At 37.9% G+C, this 22,898-nt stretch overlaps 1 protein-coding gene across 1 annotated transcript in view; it reads right to left on the bottom strand.

The window, feature by feature from the left end:
• Positions 1-22,898, bottom strand: part of HERC2 (HECT and RLD domain containing E3 ubiquitin protein ligase 2) — a 274,285-nt gene that overhangs the window by 147,452 nt on the left and 103,935 nt on the right. Inside the window, exons 19-27 of the mRNA XM_047086559.1 lie at positions 22,138-22,366; positions 21,917-22,041; positions 17,428-17,606; positions 11,487-11,671; positions 10,091-10,246; positions 9,235-9,420; positions 2,578-2,748; positions 2,085-2,188; positions 630-780 (exon numbers count right to left, since the gene is read on the bottom strand). Coding sequence (XP_046942515.1) covers positions 630-780; positions 2,085-2,188; positions 2,578-2,748; positions 9,235-9,420; positions 10,091-10,246; positions 11,487-11,671; positions 17,428-17,606; positions 21,917-22,041; positions 22,138-22,366 — 1,486 coding nt within the window. The remainder of the gene's footprint in view (positions 1-629; positions 781-2,084; positions 2,189-2,577; positions 2,749-9,234; positions 9,421-10,090; positions 10,247-11,486; positions 11,672-17,427; positions 17,607-21,916; positions 22,042-22,137; positions 22,367-22,898) is intronic.

The following is a 22,898-nucleotide window of genomic DNA, read 5'->3' as shown; positions in this document are numbered from 1 at the left end:
ACAAATGTCTCCATTTCATGCTCTTCTACCCTGTGTACTGCTCTATCATCACACAAAAGCACCTAAAAGCAGAAAAGTGTCTAATGCACACTTAATGCATTGAGCACCTAGCATGGTAACTCATACTGAGTATTTACTCAGTAAATGCTTGCTGGATGGTTGGCAGACAGAGAAATGTAGGAATATGTAAACAAAACTTTAAATCCATCTTATGGAATATAGTGAAATTTTATTACTTTAGGTCATTAAAAAGGTCGCAATCCCAAAAGATATTTGGGTCTAGTAAAAACACAATCCTCAAAAAGAATATTATCCCCAATAGGAACAGCCAATCCATGTCACATGGAGACGACAGCCAAGTTGAACCCATCTGTTACAGGAAGCAAAAGTGAGAGCACGCATAGGACTGATATTTCCATGCACCTGTTAGCTTCCTCTGCTGCCACAGGTCATGAGAGCAAATGAAAGCCATTCACAACTATTTCTATTTCATTGGTTTAGTGTCATAGTCCCACGATCCTTATTTTTACTCACCAACAACTGTGTTGATTCTTCTCCTATTCTAAATAGCACGTAAGACTCCGCTAAAATACCTTCTAATCTGTTAGCAGAAAGCAAATTTTTCTTACTGGCACATTCGATCTCAACCGGAGACAGTGGTGTGCTCATAGCTAAATAGGAAGCATGTAATCCGAGAAGTAGGCCCAGATTCCTTTCTGTGTCTATCAGAGGTGAAGAGAGACTTCCCAGATCTGGTATGGTAACAACTTCTTGGTCAGGCTTGGAAAGATAAATTTCATCATCAGTCTGAGAAAACAGGGTTAATTGAAACATAAAAACCAAAAGAGCAACAGCTTATGTCCCTAAACAAGACAAAGTTCCATGAGGAAGAGAAGCAGATGCTCTGGATACCCTTTTCCTACATCCTATTATGCTGCTATACATGCTGTGTGCTGTAGGCACACCCTACAAAGCAAACGGTAAACACACAGATCTACTGTGGTAAAACCAAAGCTCAGATAAACAGGTAAACTAGAGGGGCTCTTGGGTAGCTCAATCAGTTGAGTGTCCAACTCTTGATTCGGCTTGGGTCAAGATCTCGCGGTTTGTGAGTTCGAGCCCTACCTGGGTCTCTGCACAGACAGTGCAGAGCCTGTTTGGGATCCTCTCTCTCCCTTTCTCTCTGTTCCTCCCTTGTTTCTCTCTCTCCCCCTTCCTCTCTCTCTCTCTCTCTCTCTCTCTCTCACACACACACACACACACACAATAAACTTTTTAAAAAATTTAAAAAACAACAGGTAAACTAGATAATTCCTTAAAGAATCAAATAGTTTACAGATTGACTGTATACTTCAGAAAATATACTGAATTGTTACATGCATAAATAACACCCCCAAAAACCCAAAAATATGAAAGGACTGCTGTGAGTAGTGAACTAGGACCACAATATGTGGAGGTATAAATTTATGTTAACAAAAAGAAACCAGTTAGAAAAGAGATCAAATGAAAAAAAACTTTGCCAGTCTTATTAGATAATTTACAAGCAAAGTCAATCTCTCCCTATGAAATGCTTTAAGTCTTACCTATGTGGCATTTAATAAATTTTATTACTTATGGATCTATACCTGGAAAACCAATCCCAACATATAAACTCCAAAGCTCATGCATAGGTAGGACATACTTCTATTCTAAAGAATTATGCTACTAGATAATTCTTCCCCCAAAAATATATATCTCAAGATAGTAAGCCACTTCAAATTTCTACATAAGCTTACAATAAAACTGTAAAGGCCAAAGGTTAACCCCTTTTTGTGTGTGGAAAAGTGTCTACATGTGTTACAAATTAACAACTTTTACAATAATTTTTCAAGACCAATACTTCATAAATCTTAACACGAATAAGTGTAAATAAATTCATTTATGAAAAAACTTCTAAAGGATCTTCATATGTATCACTTAATGACACGCACCTCCACCGAAAGGCCCCATTATCAATAATACTTCAAGGTAAAAACCACCTATCACAAATATACAGAGGAGGTCTCCCCTGACGTTCACCATGATGCCCACGCACACAGCCTCACCTCCAGATACTGGCCAACACAGAAGGCATGCATTGATTCCCGGGTGTCTTCAAACTGCAAAGCAGCTTCCAAAGCTACCACTGGGTCTTCCCCTGCAAACTGAGCTAAAACAAAAAAAACAAAAGCAACATTATTTCAATACAATTTGCTTACACACCAATAGTAGAAATGTCAAGTAGGAAACAGATCAGGCAGGTGACTCCAGTGTGAGGGTTACCAAAGTATAATAATGATCTTTCATCCCCTCCCAGAGCTGCCTGCGCCAACTCAGGATTTGAAACAAGTTTCAACAGGTGTTGGAACAAATACAAAATGATAAGGAATTCTTCAAACCTGTTTGAATTCGCTGATAGGCCGCACACCAAAGTCACCAGTAGATTAAAACGTGGGGGGTGGAGCAATATACTCAACTGATTGCTTAAAAGCCAAAATACTCTGCTCAAAATGGCACATGCTGTAACTTTTAACCATGAAGTAGAAAGTGAGGCCTTACCAAGAATACTATTTCCTGTTAATGACTGTGTCTGGAAGTCCTTTATATCATATACTTTCCCATCAATCACAGTCCAGAAGCCTCCATCTTTATTGTGGTTCTCCAAATCAGCTTTGCGTATCTGTGTCACCTCCTCATTATTTCTACAGTTCTGACCTGTAAAAAATGATTCTGCATATACAGAAACCAAAATCAATCAATCAATAGATCAAGAGATAAAGCAATAGAACAAATCATGCAAAAAAACTATAAAGGGAGGGGCGCCTGGGTGGCGCAGTCGGTTAAGCGTCCGACTTCAGCCAGGTCACGATCTCGCAGTCCGTGAGTTCCAGCCCCGCGTCGGGCTCTGGGCTGATGGCTCAGAGCCTGGAGCCTGTTTCCCATTCTGTGTCTCCCTCTCTCTCTGCCCCTCCCCCGTTCATGCTCTGTCTCTCTCTGTCCCAAAAATAAATAAACGTTGAAAAAAAAAATTTTTGAAAAAAAAAAAAACTATAAAGGGAAATAGACAAATCCAATAGGAGATTAACATATCTCTTGCTGTAACTAATACCACAAACAAAAATTCACTAAGAATATGCAATGATTTGGGGCGGCTGGCTGGCACAGTTGGTTGGGCGTCCGACTTCAGCTCAGGTCATGATCTCACAGTCTGTGAGTTCGACCCCCGCGTTGGGCTCTGGGCTGACAGCACAGAGCCTGCAGCCTGCTTCAGATTCTGTGTCTCCCTCTCTCTCTGCCCCTCCCCTGCTCATGCTCTGTCTCTCTCTGTCTCAAAAATAAATAAAAACATTAAAAAATAAATAAATGCACAAAGAACATGCAATGATTATAAAACAAAACAAAAACAATATCACATGAGCAGCATGAATAGCAAATCTGATTATGTATAAGGCAATAAAGCAAATCCCAAAAATTTCAAAGAAATAAAGTTACAGAGCATATGCACTGACTACAATGCAGTTAAATTACAAATAGGTAACAAAAATAAAATAAAAATTCATATTTGACTTCCCAGAAAAAAATGTCTATAGAAAAAATACAATGAATGATAATGAAAATACTATAGATCCACACTTCTAGAGCTAAATATGTGTTTAAGGGCATTTATACCTTTAAATATATATAGTAGGGGGAAAAAAAGCAAAAAAGTAAATAAGTTAATAAACATTAAATCAATAAAATTCTAAGAGTTCACGATAGTCAAAAATTTTAAAAAGGGGCACCGAGGTGGCTCAGTCAGTTAAGTGTCCAACTCTTGATTTCGGCTCAGCTCATGATCTCACAATCAGGAGATTGAGCCCTGAGTCAGGGTCTGTGTTGGCATGAAGCCTGCTTAAATTCTCACTCTCCATCTCCTTCTGCCCCTCCCAGGCTCACTCTCTCTCAAAAACAATAAGTAAATAAAAAATAAATAAATAAAATAAAAACAGAGGAGGAGGGGAGGAATGAAGGGGAAGATGAAGGAAGAATGCCTCACTGGTCACCTTTCAAAGTGCTAGGACATTAACTCAGTATCACTGGAAAATGATATAGGGAGGTGATTGAAGAGGGGAGTCAAGCTAGGATCATGTCCTTACCTGTACAAATTGTACTTTGTACTACCCAAACAAATGAAGGCAAGGTTGCTAGGGGATTTTATAGAAGACAGACTGTATATGAACTCCCTGGTCCATCTGAACAGAACTGAAGGTGGGTGTCACACAGAATCACAGGCCTCAGAGCCAATGAAACAAGAAACACACAGCATGACCTCAGACACACTCTATCAAAAACTGAATCCAAATCTGCATCCAAACCTCATCACCCCTATACATATAACCAACTGTTTAGAGAAAGTGTAACTGAGAGATATTAGACTAAAAGAGAGGGCAATCAACCAAATTCAGAAAATATGAAATTCTCCAGAACAAATTCCCTGCTTCTTTGACAAATAAAGAGTATGACCACAGAGACAAAGAGGAGGGCCTAGAGATACACTGTTAAATGAAAAAGAGACTGGAAGCATATCAACCAACTATAACATGCAAAACGTATTTAGATGCTGATTCAAAATAACCACTAATAAAAAGACCTTTTTAGATAATCCAGGAAAATGGAACATAGACTGCATGTAACATTAAGGAATCACTATTAATCTTAGACAGAATAATGATATTAAGGTTTTATTACCAAAAAAAGTTCTAATCATTAACAGGTAATGTGTGTCAAAATGTCTTAAAGAGATCTGCTTTAAAATGATTCAATCATTCAATCACTAAGTTAAGTGGAGGAGAAGCTGAAATGTGAATACTTGTAAATCCAGGTTCATTATCCTATTCTCCCCTACTTTTATCTGTGTTTTCACGATGAACAAACATCATTTCTCTAAAAGCTAGAAAAATATCAGATTAAACCCTAAGAAAGAAGAAAAGAAATAATAAAGACCAGAGTAGCACCAGCATAAAGACAGACAACTGGATCAATGGAATAGAATACAGAACTCAGAAATAAATCCTCATATATATGGTCAAATGTTTTGGACAGAGTGTCACAACCATTCAATAGGGGAAGGACAATCTTTTCTACAAGGGTGCTAGGAAAACTGAATATCCAATCGCAAACAAATCAGGTTGGACCCTTACCTTATACACCATATACAAAACTTAAAACAGATCAAAGATTTGAAGAGCTAAAACTATAAAATATCAAACTCTTAGAAAAGAACAGGAGGAATCCTTCATGACATATAATTTGGCAATGATTTCTTGAACAGGACACCAAAAGCATAGGCAACAAAAGAAAAACTAGGTTAAGTTGGACTTAATCAAAATTAAACATCGCTGGACACTACCAACAAAATGAAAAGGCAATCCACACATAAGGAGAAAATATAACTAAATCATATACATCCAGAATACATAACAAATTCCTACAATTCAACAATAGCAACAATAACAAAACCTGATTCAAAAATAGGAAGAACACTTGAATAGACACTTCTCCAAAGATATGCAAATGGCCAATAAGCACAAGAACAGACATACATTATCACTAACCATTAAGGAAAACCAAATCAAAACTACATTATAATACCACTCTGTCCCATTAGGATGGCTGTTATCAATAAAACAGAAAAAAACAAGTGTTGGCAAGGATGTGAAAAAATAGAGCCCTTCCTTGTACTCTGCCTATGGGAATGTAAAATGGAACAGCCACTATGGAAAACATTATGGTGGGAAGTTAAACACAGAATTACCATATGACTCAGCAATCCCACTTTTAGCCTCTAACCCAAAGGAAGTGAAAGCAGGGCTTCAAACAGACATTTGCACACCCATGTTCATGACAGCGTTAGTCACATCAGCCAAAAGGTGGAAACCACCAAAGTGTATATCAAGAGATGACTGGATAAACCATTTTGTTTGCAATATTATTAAACATTATCCAGCCTTAAAAAGGAAGGAAATTCTGACACATGCTATAACATGGATGAACCCTGAAGATATGCTAAATAGAGTAAGACAATTACCAAAGAACAAATACTGTATGCTTCCACTTACATGACCTACCTCGAGTAGTCAAATTCACAGAAACAGAAAGTTGAATGGTGGTTGTCAAGGGTGAGAGGGAGTGGAGAATGGAGAGTTAATGTTTAATGGGTACAGAGTTTCAATTCAGGAGAGATGAAAGGTTTTGAAACTGGATGGTGGTGTTGGTTGGACAATAACGTGAATGTACTTAATGCCACAGAATGGAAAACTCAAATATGGTTAAAATGACACATTTTATGTTATGTATACTTCACCATAGTTAAAAAAAAAAAAAAGTTGGGTTTCCACTCTATCTTACCACCCCCAAAACCAAAAAAAAAAACCAAAAAACTGTTCACAACACTACAGATCAAGATGATTATCTGGCAAATTCTACCAATCTTATACATACCCTTCTGGGGAGGAAAAAAAAAAGAAGAGGAAAGAACATTCTCTAAGTAACTCTAAGAGACTAGCACAGCCTGTCTTACTAAAACTTTAAATGTCTTGTTATGTTTATGTACTACTGGATCCCTCAGATAGTTTCTACCAACAAGCTAATATTCTCAGCTGACAGACTGTAAACAGAAATTTAACAGAGATTGCATGGGAAGCTGTCATGTTCCTAAATTACAGGCTCTTTGTTAGTGGAGGGGTGATTATCAGCAACTTATAGGGCATTAAAAGAAAACTACAATTCACAAGCACAGATGCAAAATTGTTGGAAAAAAGCAAAACACATCAAGACCAGCAACACATATTAATATGACCAATATAATACGATCAAGATAGTTTTATTCCAGATGCATAAGGCTGATTTAACTTTTGAAAAATCAATAATTAATACGTTAATAGAAAAAAGAAAAATTATATGATCACTGAGATTAATTAAAACTTAATTGCAAAGCAGAATAGAAGGAAACTTCCTTAATATGTAAAGGCTTCTACAAAGAGGGCGCCTGGGTGGCTCAGTCGGTTAAGCATCCAACTTTGGCTCAGGTCATGATCTCACGGTTCACGAGTTCCAGCCCCACGTCGGGCTCTGTGCTGCCAGGTCAGAGCCTGGAGCCTGTTTCAGATTCTGTGACTCCCCCTCTCTCTGCCCCTCCCCCGCTCATGCTCTGTCTCTCTCTGTCTCTCAAAAAATAAATAAACTTAAAAAAAATTTTTTTAAAAAGGTTTCTACAAAGAAATCCCTTAACAAACCTCATATTTCATGTGTGAAATTTGGAAAGCTTTTCTTTTGCTCCTAAACAAGACAAGGCTGCCCAGTATCACCATTTGTATTCAACAATGCACCAGAGGGTGCTAACAAGTGCAGAAGTCACAAAGGGAAGCTGCAAGATGAGAAATAGACACAGGCAGAGACAGTCAACTGATTTTGACAAAAGTGGTACTCCTGAAGAGTGACCAAGGACACTCCTTTCACCCAAGAGTGCTGCTACAATGATCCTATGGACAAAATGCCTAGGGAAAAAATGACACGTGACCTCTTGGCATAGGGGTGGAATGGTGAGAACTCTCACACTCTATGGAGATGAAAATCAGCACAATCACTATGGAAACCTGGCATTCTGTACTAAAGCATACCCTACAAACCAACAAGAAATAGACATAATTAATTCCAGCAAGAAACAGACATAAGAGGAGCACCTGGGTGGCACAGTTGGTTAAGCACACAACTCCTGGTTTTGACTCAGGTCATGATCTCACAACTCATGAGACTGAGCCCCTCTTGGGGCTCTGTGCTGACAGCACAGAGCCTACTCGGGATTCTTGGTCTCCCTCTCTCTCTACTCCTCCCTCACTCTTGCTCTCTCTCAAAATAAATTTTAAAAAAAATTTAAAAAAAGAAACAGACATAAGAATATTTAAACAAACTATTAAGGAGCACAAGCCTGTCTGATAAAATGATAAAGAGAGGTAGAGGAGCAGCAACCACACAAGACCAGAGAGAGGTATCTTTCAGGAGACAAGAAGCAGTGTTGAGGATGTTCCTGCCACCATTCCATTTCTTAATCTGGATGGATGTTATTTTTTTTTTTTTAATTTTTTTAATGTTTATTTATTTTTGAGAGAGAGTGGTGGAGGGGCAGAGAGAGAGGGAGACACAGTATCTGAAGCAGACTCCAGGCTCTGAGCTGTCAGCACAGAGCCCGACGCAGGGTTCAAACTCACGGACCGTGAAATCACGACCTGAGGCGAAGTCGGACGCTTAACCAACGGAGCCAGCCAGGCGCCCCAAATGATTTTCTCTATGATCAGTCACAGAGCTGTTTTCTGTACTTTTGAGTATGTGCTATATTTCATAATAAAAAAAGATTTTTAAATGAGTAAGTTTGAACTGCTTAATCAGATTAAATGCCTTCAACCATACTAACTATAGAGACAAAAATAACATTTAACTTCATAAATACAAATGAATGGTGCTAAAAATACTAGTGATATAAAAAAATTAAAAACTATGCTCCATATCCTATTGTTATTTTCTTCAGGATAGTTGTTACTTCTTATTTAAAACTCCTATGTTAGAAGATGACAGTCTACAATGGAAGGGGAAAAAAGCCCAGCTTGCCTGAGCTTTCCTACAAAATACAAATGAACCACAACTTCAATTTAATTCTATGAGTCCAGGAAGTCAGAACCATACACAGTATGGTAACATACACTTAAAAAATGTCAAAGCTGAAAACTTTGAGAAGACAAGTTCCATCCCAGTTTGGTAAGCACTATAGACAGTACATATAGGGAAGTGCTCAGCTAAATATTGGAATTCCACAACTTAGTAACATCAGTTAGAAATGAGTTTAAAAAGTCATCCCATATTGATGTCAGCCTCCAAAGCTGGACTATATCTAATCGCCGCAACAGTACCTTCTGGAGACAACACCCAAGAAAGGGTTCTACAGAACTTTCTAAAATAGTCCAATTCAGAAAGTAACAACAATTAACAGAAAAATCATTTCTTATATATAATCTAAATCTCTTCTGATTTGGATTATCTTGATTCTCCACTTATACTCCCATCAGTGAAAATGGCAAATATTGGTTTCTCTTTGTGAAGTATCCTTTCGGATAAAAAGGCAAGAATAGTTTAGATCAGGATAAACTTTCCTCAGCAGAAGTTCTAGAAGTTAAGATGTCATACCCATGATGCCAGGCCAGGCTAACTCTTCATTATCGTCCCTTTCCTTTCCCGGTGCAAGGTGATTGAACCGATCCAGGTGTTCTAACAGGCCACCCAGCAGAGGGACAGCTCCAGCCTCCTGCATGAGACCAGCATTTTTACTGAGCAGAAGCACTATAGAAACTACTAGTTCTGGAAGGAGAACACCTAAATTTTAAAAGAAAAAAAAACAGCATTAAGATTTAAATAAAACCATATATCCTATAAAACTACTTTCTAAGCTTGTTCTATCTTCAAATTCTGATAAATCACAAAATAAGGAAAGCATATTTCTACAGGATTATTTTATCTTTCATTTTGAAAGAGACAAACAAAGGTATCAAACAGAACCCTCTGAGTTACAAGAATACTTTTCAAAACCACTGTGTTTCAACACTTCTGTGAACTTGTCTTTTATTCAGAAAACTTAAGTGCTTACAACTAAGTTTACTTTCAGTAAAAAAGCACTTAATAAGAATGCTCTAGTGTCACAGAACTAACTTGAAAACATATTAAGAAATACTGGAAATTATTAAGGTCCTGAAAGGTGCAACTAATTTTTATGGGGCTGAAATAAAATTAGACAATTCCCAATGACCTCATTATTGAAATGTTAATAATGGCTGTATGACTCTAAATCACTAATTACATTTACAGTGACACAACTCCTACACCAACAGAATTGTCAAGCAAGTAAAAAAAGAAAAGGAGAAAAGCCAACATGACTAGAAAATGTATGGGGCAAAGGCATGCAGGTTTATCACGAAGTGATAAATTTTAAGTCTTATCTATCTCTGAAAATAAATAAATGTCTGAAGGTAGGATATAAAAAAGGTACCAGTGAAGTCCCCTTCCACAATGCAGGCCACCTCTGCAAAGTGCCGCCAGCTGGTGGAAGCAATGCTGGCTGCCACAGGCAGTATATCTCCAATGTGTGTGCACAAAAGGGCTGTGTACTTCTTCAACAAGGAACCAACACCCATAAGCTCAGGACCTTGAAGAAAGATTTAGAAAATTTCATTTTTACCATTAAAATTTACTTCGTAAATAAATCGCATTGATTCCACCCTCATCTATACATCTTTTATGTATAACAATTTTCTCAAAGGAGAAAATTAACCCATATTCCCTGGTTGTTTTCATGTCACAGAATTTGAGAAACAGTGAATTTGGTTATGTAAATTTTCATACACTGCACTATATAATACCTAGAAAAATTTTTTAATGTAAATAAATACTAAAGTCATAATTTATAGAGTTTTAAAACCTTACACCTAATACACACAAATGTTATCAAATTTCAAGTCTTAACACTCGCAAATTACTTCCAATAAACAAAGTTAGGCATTTTTCAATCTCCTAAAATCTTTAACTTTTCTTCCTACAAGGCTCTTAATAGCTTTTCAGTCCTCATGATTTTGTCTTTGAGATGTCTCTTTCGAACTGTAAGTTCACCTATTTCAACCTGAAATTTTCTATCTACAAATGCCTAATTTTTTCAGCAACTAAGATATTTTAGAATATATATAAACCTTTTCAGTTTTCAGCAACTAAGATATTTTAGAATATAACATCTATAAAAATATTAACAGCAGCAGATGTTTCCATCCTTGACAGAGAAAGCCAATTTACACAGAGCCACCTTTTGAGCTTGTGGAAAGTACTCTAATCTATGTCATGCACAGAACTAAGTGCTTAAATATCATCCTATTTTAATCCTCATAGGCACCCTCAGATGTTATCCCAGCTCTGCAGGTGAGCAACCTACAGCCCCCTGGTAAATCTCAGACTTAGTCCCATGTCTAGTGGCTAATAAACCAGTGCTATAACTGAGACCCAGCCTTCCTCCAATGATGATTCATTCCTTGCATTACTCCCCACCTGGTTTTCCAGTGCGATCAACAAATGCTATGTCACTACTTTGTTCCCACATTATGTTAGTATCCAACACTCCATAACAGACACGTAGAGTAAGTCTGATAAATTGTCTGTTAAGACTAACTTGAACATAAAGGAAGCTATTTTTGATGTCCAAAGAACTTAAATATTAAGACGAGGAAACAAAAAATATTGATGAGTCTAATATTTGTCCCCAAAAAAAGTGGATACAAAATGAAGTCCCCCCCAAATTGGCACATTTAATAATATAAGAACTACTCATCTGGGAGTGTAGAATAGGCCTAAATTAAAAAGCCCAAAATACACATAAGACATTTTAATTTTAAGCAACTTACTAGATATATCTGAGGTCTGACCAATACTTTCTCCTGGATAAAGTTTACTGATAAGTAGGCGCTGAAAGCGCAGCAACAAATCCAATGAAGCAGTTCTTTCACGACTATGTTGCTCGAAGTCTAGACATGATGAAATCCGACGGGCAACATCTTTCAATCTGGCTACTGTCTGAGAAGCAATGTTTCTATGCAGAGGAAAGAAGATTGCAAAATTTAACAAGCTATGTCTATTAAAAAAAAAAAAGTATTAAGAAAGCACGACAAAAACTAAACTCAGAAATATAATCATGCATCCAGGTGACCTGTAGCGGGCTTCCTTCCCCAAATATGAGTCAGGTGTGTCGGCAGTAAACACAACCTCAGTCAAAACTGAGAAAAGAAGCACAGAAGTTGTAAAAGATATAATGATGCCCTTTGCTTTACAAATGTGCTCTAAAGAGCTGTGTGGAATGATCCAAAATGATAGAAAACAGACCTTTGGGGAAAAAAACAACTGTGTCGTTATTTTTGTCCAAAGCTGTATTTCAAATATAGATGTGACACTATTCTTAAATACAAGATTTACTCGCCTTTCTGCATCTGCCTCACAAATCTGCCTTGAGACCTACTCAAGTTAAGTACCTAGGTGGGCAATGCAGGGGGCACACAGGGCTCAGAAAGCACAGGAAGGAAGACCAAAGCGGGTGCAAACAGACCAGGTCAGAGTAACAGGTGCTCAAACAATACAGCAGCAAAGAAAGGAGCAGTGGGATCTAACTTGAGCCACAAACCATCAGTTAATAGGGTGAAAAAGGAAAAAAAAAACAAAAACAAAAACATGGGTCCCAAAAGTAAAATTAGAACAGTAGTAAAATGTTCTGGCTCCACAAGAAACTTGCAAAGGAACAAGGGCAGGGAGTCAAGACAAGAGAATGAAGAGGAATGGACACTGTAGGTGATAGAGTGCCCGGCTGCTGGTACTAGATTCTGCAATGCTGAGTCAGCCCCTGAAGCTTCAAAAGGAGAGTATGTTCTGTTTATGTTTGAGGAAATTAAGTTCGGTATGAGTGTGAACGTAGATTAGAGGAGACATAGACTACCAGATAAGACCCTGCCACCCAGGGACAGTCCCACCACCAGTCAAACAAGGCCTGATCCCCGTACTAAGAACAGAGGAATAAATCAGGGGAAGAAAAGAGCTAAAACAGAGCCTTGCTCTGGGCTGCTGTCAAAGTAGCTCCATCTCAGGGCGGGTGAGGGCCAGCCAGCCAACACCTGGCATTGCCACTGAGCAGGTAAGTCTGGGAACTCTGCATAACACCAGGCCACAGACAGGAATTCTATTCCACTCCTTTGATTTCTAACGTTGACAGTAGGCTTGTGGAAAACCTGTCAGTTGAACTTGCCCCCATGATTCATTCCTGGAACTAACAGCACTGTGAGGAAGAAGAGGAGCAGGAAATATTTGAGGAGTTCCAGCACAACTCCAACACACATCCAAAAGTTGCTAAGAAAGAACAGCAAGAAGCCCTTGGCTACTGCACAGGGATACTCCATCCACACAAAATGAAGGTAGGTGCTCACAGGGTCTTGCCTCTAGTCAACCTCACCTTTCTATTCTACTACCTGATACCCTGCCTTGACAGTAGAAAAAATCTGGGTTTCATGCTATACAAGAAGGAGCAAAGGACACTAATATAAATGTTAACTTATTTCCTTAATAAAAAATCCTGAACCATAATCAAAATGTATAATTCTGGTAGAGTTCACTAATTAAAAAATCTTCATAGCTCTTGATTTTATATAAATATTTTTCTGTGGCTTCTTGCCAGTGTAAGACTAAAGCATTACTCTGAAATCTGTTTCACAACTTATTCTTGGCAAACTGCAATTTCTTTAACCTGTTTTCCAAGGAATAAAGTATACAAAACATTCCTACAATCTCTTCCATCTTTAGACTATTTTTCAACAACTGTATCAGCTAAGTCAACACATTGAGCTATCTTCAATCACACTTAAGGTAAGAAAATTAAATATCAAAGTCTCTCTCTACATGAAAGAAGTACACTTTCTACATTTATGAAAAGAGTCTGGATCGTAGGCACTCTGTTAGTGAGAAAGGTGTTGATACATTTTCCTTTCTCTATATTCTAAAACTTTTGTGAAGTGTTGTTTACTTCCAGGGTTCAGTTTTTGTGTTTTTTAAGCAGGTATATAATTATTATAAAACTGCTGTGGAGACAGCTCCTCCCTGTGTTACCAAAGGTTCAGAAGACAACCTATGAGATGGTCTAAAAAGTGCTGTCCAATAGTAACATAATGCCAGGAAGCCACATATGTCATTTAAAATGTTCTGCCAGTCACTGGGGCACCTGGCTAGCTCAGTCAGTTAAGCACTGAACCCTTGATTTCGACTCAGGTCATGATCTCACAGTTTGTGAGACTGAGCCCCGCACTGGGCTCTATGCTGACAGTGAGGAGCCTGCTTGGTATCCTCTCTCTCCCTCTCTCTCTGCCCCTTGCCTGATTGTGCTCTTTTTCACTCTGTCAAAATAAACAAATAAACTTAAAAAAATGTTTAATGTTCTGCCAGTCACATTAATAAAGAAAAAAAGAAATGTAAAACCAGTATTAATAAAGTATCCCAATATATTGAAAATACTATTTCAACATAAAACTTAAACTCAAAAACACACTTAAAAGTTTTCTAACAACTGAATCAAGTCCAAGGTTTTAAATATGAATTTTAATAAATAACTAATAATTCAATTAAAATAACTGAATTTTAATTAATAAAAAATAAAACTTCAGTGTCTCAGCTACACTGGACACATTCCAAGTGCTAATCAGTCAAATATGGCAAGAGACTTCCAGACTGTACAGTAACAGGCACTGATGGGTAAAACAGACAAGTCTCTCCACACCAAGGGAATAAACAGGCCGGGCAACCTACCATAGGCCGAGATCAGGGAACACACACTCACTCTCTGACAAACACCAGGAGTCCTGACACAGCCTCCTCAGCAAAGGGTAGGGCATTCAAGAACTCAATATTGTTTCAGAAAATACATGCTTTATGCTTTAAAACTTCTGCATAGAACTTCATTTTTTAATTACAAAGCACTCAGCATCCATTTTCTCATTTGATCCTTAACTCTATAAACACTGCTCCTGTTATTACTCTTCCAGTTACCACACTGGGGAGAGTTTCACTTGCCAATTTTATACAAGCAGTCACAAGTGAAATCTTCTAGGAATAAATCCCAGCGTCTTTCCACTACCACCAACTACACTGAGTTAATTCACTTTCAATCTGTTGTACTAAAGATCAGAAGGTATGAGATACTGATCAAAAGAAACAATCATCAGATTAAAAAAAAAAATAGGAAAAATTTTTTAATTAGCATTTACTATAATCTATTCAAAGAACTAGCTCTAAAACTTCCTCTTAAAAGTTCCCAATGTGTCCAGTAAATTCTGGTGCTTCAGGTATGGACAGCAGGCTGCCCCCACACCAGCAGCATACCACCCACCACTCTTCTGGACATACATGCAGAGCCCCCTGTTCTCTGAACTTGGCTACTACCTGAGCCAACACTCTAGATTACTTTCTCTATGTATAGAAAATGAAACAAAACAGGAGCCAAGTTTACACAGGAAAGACTTTTGTTAAATAGAAAAGCCAAGAGTTTTCCATTGTCTAACAAATACCTTTCAAAAATCACCTTGCTTTTTTGGTCTTTTTGAATGACAATGAAATGTTGGCTGACATTTTTCAGGAACAGTGTCTGATCACTTCAGCCCAAGGTTCCTGTTTATATTCTGACTCTGACTGATTCTTACCTCCTCCAGATAGGGCCTTCAGAAATAATGCTCACCATTCTTTTACTTACTTTAGCATTTAAATTAACAGTTGTCAGGGCGCCTAGGCGGCTTAGTCGGTTGAGAATCCAACTTCGGCTCAGGTCATGATCTCGTGGTTGACGAGTTCGAGCCCCATGTCAGGCTCTGTACTGACAGCTCAGAGCCTGGAGCCTGCTTTGGATTCTGTGTCTCCCTCTCTCTCTGTCCCTCCCCCACTCATGCTCTGTCTCTCTCTGTCTCAAAAATAAATAAAAAGATTTAAAAAAAAATATTTTAATTAAAAGTTGTCTTAGGCATCCAGATGACCAACAGACACATGAAAAGATGCTCAACATCGCTCATCATCAGGGAAATACAAATCAAAACCACATCAAGATACCACTTCACACCAGTCAGAATGATTAAAATTAACTCAGGAAACAACAGATGCAGAGAAAAGGGAACCCTCTTGCAATTGCTGGTAAGAATGCAAACTAGTGCAGCCACTCTGAAAAACAGTGTGGAGGTTCCTCAAAAAATTAAAAACAGAATTACCCTACTACCCAGAAATAGCACTACTAGGAATTTATCCAAAGGATACAGGAGGGCTGATTCATAGGGGCACAGGTACCCCAACGTTTATAGCAGCACTATCAACAATAGCCAAATTATGGATAGAGCCCAAATGTCCATCAACAGATGAATGGATAAGGAAGATGTGGTTTATATATATAATGGAATACTACTTGGCAATGAGAAACAATGAAATCTTGCCATTTGTAACAATGTGGATGGAACTGCAAGGGTATTATGCTAAGTGAAATAAATCAGTCAGAGAAAGACAGATATCATATGTTTTCACTCACATGGAATTTGAGAAACTTAACAGAAGACCATGTGAGAAGGAAGGGGAAAAAAATTGTTTCAAACAGAAAGGAAGGCAAACCATAAGAGACTCTTAAATACAGAGAACTGAGGGTTGATGGGGGGTGGGGGGAGAGGGGAAAATGGGTGATGGGCACTAAGGAAGGCACTTGTTGGGATGAGCACTGGGTGTTGTATGTAAGCTATGAATCATGGGAATCTACTCCTGAAGCCAAGAGCACAGTGTACATACTGTATGTTAGCTAACTTGACAATAAATTATATTAAATAATTAATTAAAAAGATAAAAAAATAAAAGTTGTCTTAGTAATACATATAATTCTATGACATATGCAATGAGGCAATGATACAACCAATTTAAAAAAAAAAGTTCTACCAAAATGATTTGCATTTGCATCTACTGCTTACTAATGAGGCTAAGAATCTTTTCCTGTTTATCGTACACTCCAATTTTCTCGTTTGAAAATCTTTAGAATCTCCAGTTCTACCTCACACGCTCCAAACTCTCCCCTCATCTATATTTAATGTCTGCTCTTAAAACAGTGTGGAGGTTCCTCAAAGTTAAAAACAGAACTACCTTATGATCTGGGAATCATCCTACAAATACAAAAACACTCATTCAAAGGGAAGCTGCCCGAGTGTCCCTCAATAGATGAATGGATAAAGAAGATGTGGTGTGTATACACAATGAAATATGATTCATCCATAAAAAATGAAACCCTGTCATTTGCAATGAGATGGATAGAGCTAGAAAGTATAATACTAAGTACTTAAGTCAGCAGAGAAAGACAAATACCATATGATGTCACTCATATGTGGAATTTAAGAAATAAAACAAATGAGTAAAGGGGGGAAAAAGACAGACAAACCAAAGAAACAGACTCTTAATTACAGAGAACAAACTGATGGTTACCAGATGGGAGGGGGGTGGGAGGATGGCTTAACTAGGCGACAGAAATTAAGGAGTGCACTTAAAATGAGCACAGGGTGATACATGAAACTGTTCAATTACTATATTGTATACCTAAAGCTAATATAACACTGTGTGTTTACTAACTAGAATTAAAATAAAAACTTAAAAGAGTCTGCTCTTTACCCCAAAACCTATTCTACATAATTTTCAGAGTATACCTCAACAGCCAAAACATTTTCAGACCCTAGTGCTAGCTAGATCTCACTATCTTACTATGAAAACCAATAATCCTCCTGTTAAAATATATCTAACACTATTTACCTAAGAAGCTGTTGTATGAGCTGAACCAGAGGCAAACACTGTTTTCCAGAAGATTCATAGATCCCAGTATTAATAAGATCTTTATCCAATGGAGTCCTACTTCTATGAAATGTCGAGGCACTGGCTTCCTGTTCATCAATTTCTTTTTCCTTCTGTGCTTCTTTTTTGGCTTCCATATCCTGTAATTCATAAAACAGAAACTGGTTACCAGTTATCTTAGTACCAAGTGTGAATGCACCCTGAGCTGAGCCCTGATCTCACAGCCTAGATGTCCCAGCTTCTGTGCACTAACTCACAAAACCACCTGGTGACACTGGCCCACATCCACTGTCGGAAACCCCACTGCTCAGGTGCTCAGTTTCTAAACAGACTATTTGTCCTATAAATCCATTACCCAGGCTGCCATTGCTGACGTTCTCCAGGTTCCTTCTGTAAAGTCCCTAAAATCTTTTCTCCTGCTACTGGATCTAAGAAATACTTAATGTGATCTGCCCCATACACACACAGTCTATCTATTTTGCAAATATGAAGCAAGAACTCAAGAATAAGAGGATATATTCCCAAGTCATGTATCTGATAAGAAACATGTGTTCAGAATACAGAAAGAATTCTTACAACTCAACAATTAAAAAATAAATAACCAACTTAAAAATAAGCAAAGAATTTGAATAGAAGTATCTTCAAAGATGATACATAAGTGGCTCATAAGCACATGAAAAGATGTTAGACATCATTAGTCATCAGGGAAATTCACATCTGTTAGGATAGCTATAAAAGAAAAGTTGGACAGTAGCAAGCATTGACAAGGATGTAGAGAAATCAGAACCCTCATACATTGCTACTGGGAATATAAAGTGGCACAGACACTTAAGAAAAAAATCTGGCCATTCTTCAAAACATAAACACAGAGATACTATAAAACAAAACAAATCCACTCCTAGGCATACACCCATAAGAAAAAAAAAGCCTGTCCAAACAAAAACCTATACACAAATGTTCATAACAGCATTATTCATAACTTAAAAATACAAACAACTAAATGTCCATTGGCTGATGAATGTATAAACAAAATGTGCGGGGCGCCTGGGTGGCGCAGTCGGTTAAGCGTCCGACTTCAGCCAGGTCACGATCTCGCAGTCCGTGAGTTCGAGCCCCGCGTCGGGCTCTGGGCTGATGGCTCAGAGCCTGGAGCCTGTTTCCCATTCTGTGTCTCCCTCTCTCTCTCTGCCCCTCCCCCGTTCATGCTCTGTCTCTCTCTGTCCCAAAAATAAATAAACGTTGAAAAAAAAAATTTTAAACAAAATGTGCTATGCCATACAATGGAATATTATTTAGCAATTTTAAAAAATTAAGTATGACATGAATAAACTCTGAAAACACTAGGCTAAGTGAAAAGCCAGACACAAAAGGTCACGTATTGTATAAATCCATTTATATGAAATGTCCAGAGCTAGAAATTCTTCAGGAGACAGAAAGTAGATTAGCAGTTGTCAATGGTTGAGACAAGTAGGGCTAGAAATTCTTCAGGAGACAGAAAGTAGATTAGCAGTTGTCAATGGTTGAGACAAGTAGGGCTAGAAATTCTTCAGGAGACAGAAAGTAGATTAGCAGTTGTCAATGGTTGAGACAAGTAGGGAATAGGGGGTGTGACTGTTAAGGGACACAGAGTTTCTTTTTGAAGTAATGAAAAGGTTCTGAAATCACTGGTGATGATGGTTGCACAACTCTGTGAGTATACCACTGAATTATACACTGTAAAAGAGTGAATTTTATAGTATGTGAATTAGATCTCAATAAAGCTATTATTTAAAAAAAAAAAGAAACAAAAAGGCAAAAAACAAAAATAGAAGGTATCTTTGCCAAACACAACCAATATTCCTGAGGACTTACTATATACCAAGCATTGTTCTAGTAACCAAATTTATGGTGAAAAAGCAAAAAATTTCTTTCCTTCTGAGCATTTTCTAATGGCAAAAACCAGAACAGTCTAAACACCAACAACAATCCATCCCAATCCTCGAGGGGTATAGGGATGAAGACTCAGCCTCAGTGGCTACCCACTGTTAAGGATAAGAGAGCAACATAAATCAGAAAAATGAATAATGTGCATCCTTTTAACCAGCACAATTTCATTTCTAAAACTCATTCCTAATAATCATTCTTATACTCTACTCAATGACTTATAATCCATAAGAATATACTTAGAGGCACCCAGGTGGCTTAGTCAGTTAACCATCCAACTTCTGATTTTGGCTCAGGTCATGATCTCACAGTTCATGGAATCAAGCCCAGCACTGGGTTCTGCACTAACAGCTTGGAGCTTGCTCAGGATTTTCTCTCTCCTCTCTCTCTGCCCTTTCCCCCACTCATGCACACTATCAAAATAAATTACATTTTTAAAAAGAATATAATTAATAATTATAGTAAAAATATCTAAAACCTAAATGGTAAATAGATTATTTATAAAAAAATAAAAAGGAATATGAAGGAATTCCCTTTTCATATGACAGACTTCTCCAAAACAACAGAACAAATGGACAGTAAAATATACAACAGAAAACATGGCAACCTGATGAGTAAAAAAGATGCAAATTAACACACCACTGAAATTAATCCTAGCCTCATAATCACATCATTAGTAAACATTTGCATCCTCAAAAGTCAGACAATAAAACAAAAATATTAACAATATTGGCATACTAATAATTCTTAAATATGAGGTTTTTGTTTACGTCTTTCTGTAGCTTTATAACAATTTTGTTTTAAAATGAATGGCCTTTTAGTTATCTTTTAGGCTTAATGATTATATAGATCACAATCTATGTATCTCTGTAGCCTCTCTACCTCTGCAATACCCTGCCGCCAATACCTCCTTAAAGGTCCCTCCCTCTGTCCAGCAGGAAGTGAGGAATAAACATTTGCTAACTAAATTAATAGGTTCTAAAAATACTGCTTGGGTCATATCTGGCCCACTCGTGGACTTCCTCTGTCTGTTCTCTGTCACGGCTCCCATCAGGTAAGCTGTCACACAGAGCTGTGTGGGGAAGAGGAAGAAAAGGAAGAGGCTTGGAATCAGCAAACCTACCACTCACTAGTCCTAACACCTTAGCAAATCACTACACTTTTGTGGTACGTATGTCCACATCTATAAAATGGAATTTTAAACCACTTTTTCCACTCAACACCGTTGACAAAGTTAAAAGAGAAAATCAAAATAAAGTACACAGCATAGTACCTGGAAAATAATAGCTATACAAAGAACTGTAGTTGTTCTTATTTATACGATTTCTTCTATTTTTTTTTTCAATTTAAATTTTTTTTTAATGTTTTTATTTATTTTTGAGAGACAAAGCGTGAACAGTGGAGGGACAGCGAGAGAGGGAGAAGTAGAATTAGAAGCAGGCTCCAGGCTCTGAGCTGTCAGCACAGAGCCTGGCACGGGACTTGAACTCACGAACCATGAGATCGTGACCTGAGCTGAAGTCGGACACGTAACCGACTGAGCCACCCCGGCGCCCCTATTTTTTTTTTCAATTTAATCAAAGTACTTCTTAAGTATGCTTTCAAAGATATTTTCAATGTATTTACTTCATCTAATTTTATCAGTGTTAGTTTTTAGATAAAAAACTATTGAAACAATAAAAGCAACAAAAGAAGCTATGAATGACCAATAAGTACATACAAATGCAAATTAAAACCACACTTCCCTCACCCAGAATATCTAAATTTATGAAGAATGACATGCCTCATGTCGGTGAGGTCAAGAAGAGCTAGAACTAGAACTCTCATATTGGCTGGCTCAAATTAAATGCCACAGCCACTTTGGGAAACTGTAAAAACACAGTCACCAAAAGACCTAGCAAATTCTACTTCCAAGTATTTACGCAAGAGAAAAACACATGTTCACTAAAGGACTTGTATACAGCATGATCAAAGCAGCTTTACAGAATCAAAAATTTTAATCAAATGTCTATCAACAGGACAATGAATAAACAAACAGTGCCATAATCATACAATGAAATACTCAATGGTATAAACAACAGATGAGTCTGAAAATTATCAATGTAAAATAAAGCAGACATAAAATAGTACATACTATATGATTCCATTTATGTGGCAATCAGAACTGGCAACACTAATTTAATCTGAGGGAGGATGGGAGTCCTGGAGTGCAAAGAGGCACAATGACACTTTCTAGGGTGATGGAAATGATTCATAATATGATTAGGGTATCTGTCATATTCATTTAAGTAGATAAAAGTGGGTATATTTTATCATACTTAATATCTCAAGTTTTTTTAACTAGTTAGATAAAAAAGCTTTAATTACAGAAAATATTTGGATGTTACTAACCATTTTATGTTTCAGTTTTTCAATAATTCTTGCAAAATGTTGTTATTTCCTCACCTGAGTACAGTGTTTCAATCTCAGCTCACTGACAGGTAAAGCCTGCCTCTGTCAGCTCACATACATACTCCTAGAACCATACCTGGATTTCTGCAGTAATGGCTGCATTTAAGGCCGACTCTAAGCCTCCATCGGCCATCAAGCTGCCCACCAGAAGATCAATCATGAATCGACGACCTGGACTTATGTTTACTTCATTGCCTGAAACTGGAAAGGAAAGTGTTTTTGACAATGTGAGGTAAGTGCCAATGCCCCTTGGCACCCTCTTGTGCACCCACCACTCCACCCCATCCCCAAACCCACCTGCACAGGGCAGGAGAGCAGAGAGCGCCCGGGCCCTTTCCTCAGCAGTGGGCAGAAGCACGGACCATCCACTCTGCAGCACAGCCTGGGCAGCTGCCTGCACAGTGCTCAGCACACCTGCACTGCTGGCCAGAGACACCACAGTCTGTTTCAGGCTGTTGAGGAGGACGCTGCCCAGACCTAAACCAAGGAATTCTGGGTCAACCTGGTGACTAATGGCAGCATGCAACTGAAAGGAGAAAAAGAATTTTAATTTAGAAGTCCTAAAAACAAGTGTATTTCAAAACTTGTTAAAGATTAAATAATACCTCAAACTGAGTTTTATTGAAATAATAAAGAAAAAAGCTCGGCTATATGAATTTTTTTAACTAGACTAAAAACTTTTACTCATACTAGGTGAGAGTCCACAGTAAGGTATTTTTAAGAGGAATTTTTTAAACCCACTATAAATACATATATGGAAGAGCTCAAGACCAATGGAGAGGTTAAATCATGTGGAAACAGGGGCACCTGGGTGGCTCAGTCGGTTACACACTCGACTGGCTCAGGTCATGATCTCACGATTTGTGAGTTCGAGCTCCACATCGGGCTCTGTGCTGACAGCTCAGTCTGGAGCCTGCTTCGGATTCTGTGTATCCCTCTCTCTCTGCCCCTCTCCCACTTATGTTCTATCTCTCTCTCTCTTTCAAAAATAAATAAACATTAAAAGAAATAAAATCAAGTGGAAACAGCAACCTCCACCCTACCACCAGTCATCTGCA

Source organism: Lynx rufus, unplaced genomic scaffold (genome assembly GCF_022079265.1).
Source record: "Lynx rufus isolate CCGP_SWC_20201006 ecotype Redwood Valley unplaced genomic scaffold, mLynRuf1.p SCAF_21, whole genome shotgun sequence".
Taxonomy (NCBI): Eukaryota; Metazoa; Chordata; class Mammalia; order Carnivora; family Felidae; genus Lynx; species Lynx rufus.
The sequence above is the reverse complement of the archived record's forward strand: the minus strand, read 5'-3'. Positions and strand labels throughout refer to the sequence as shown.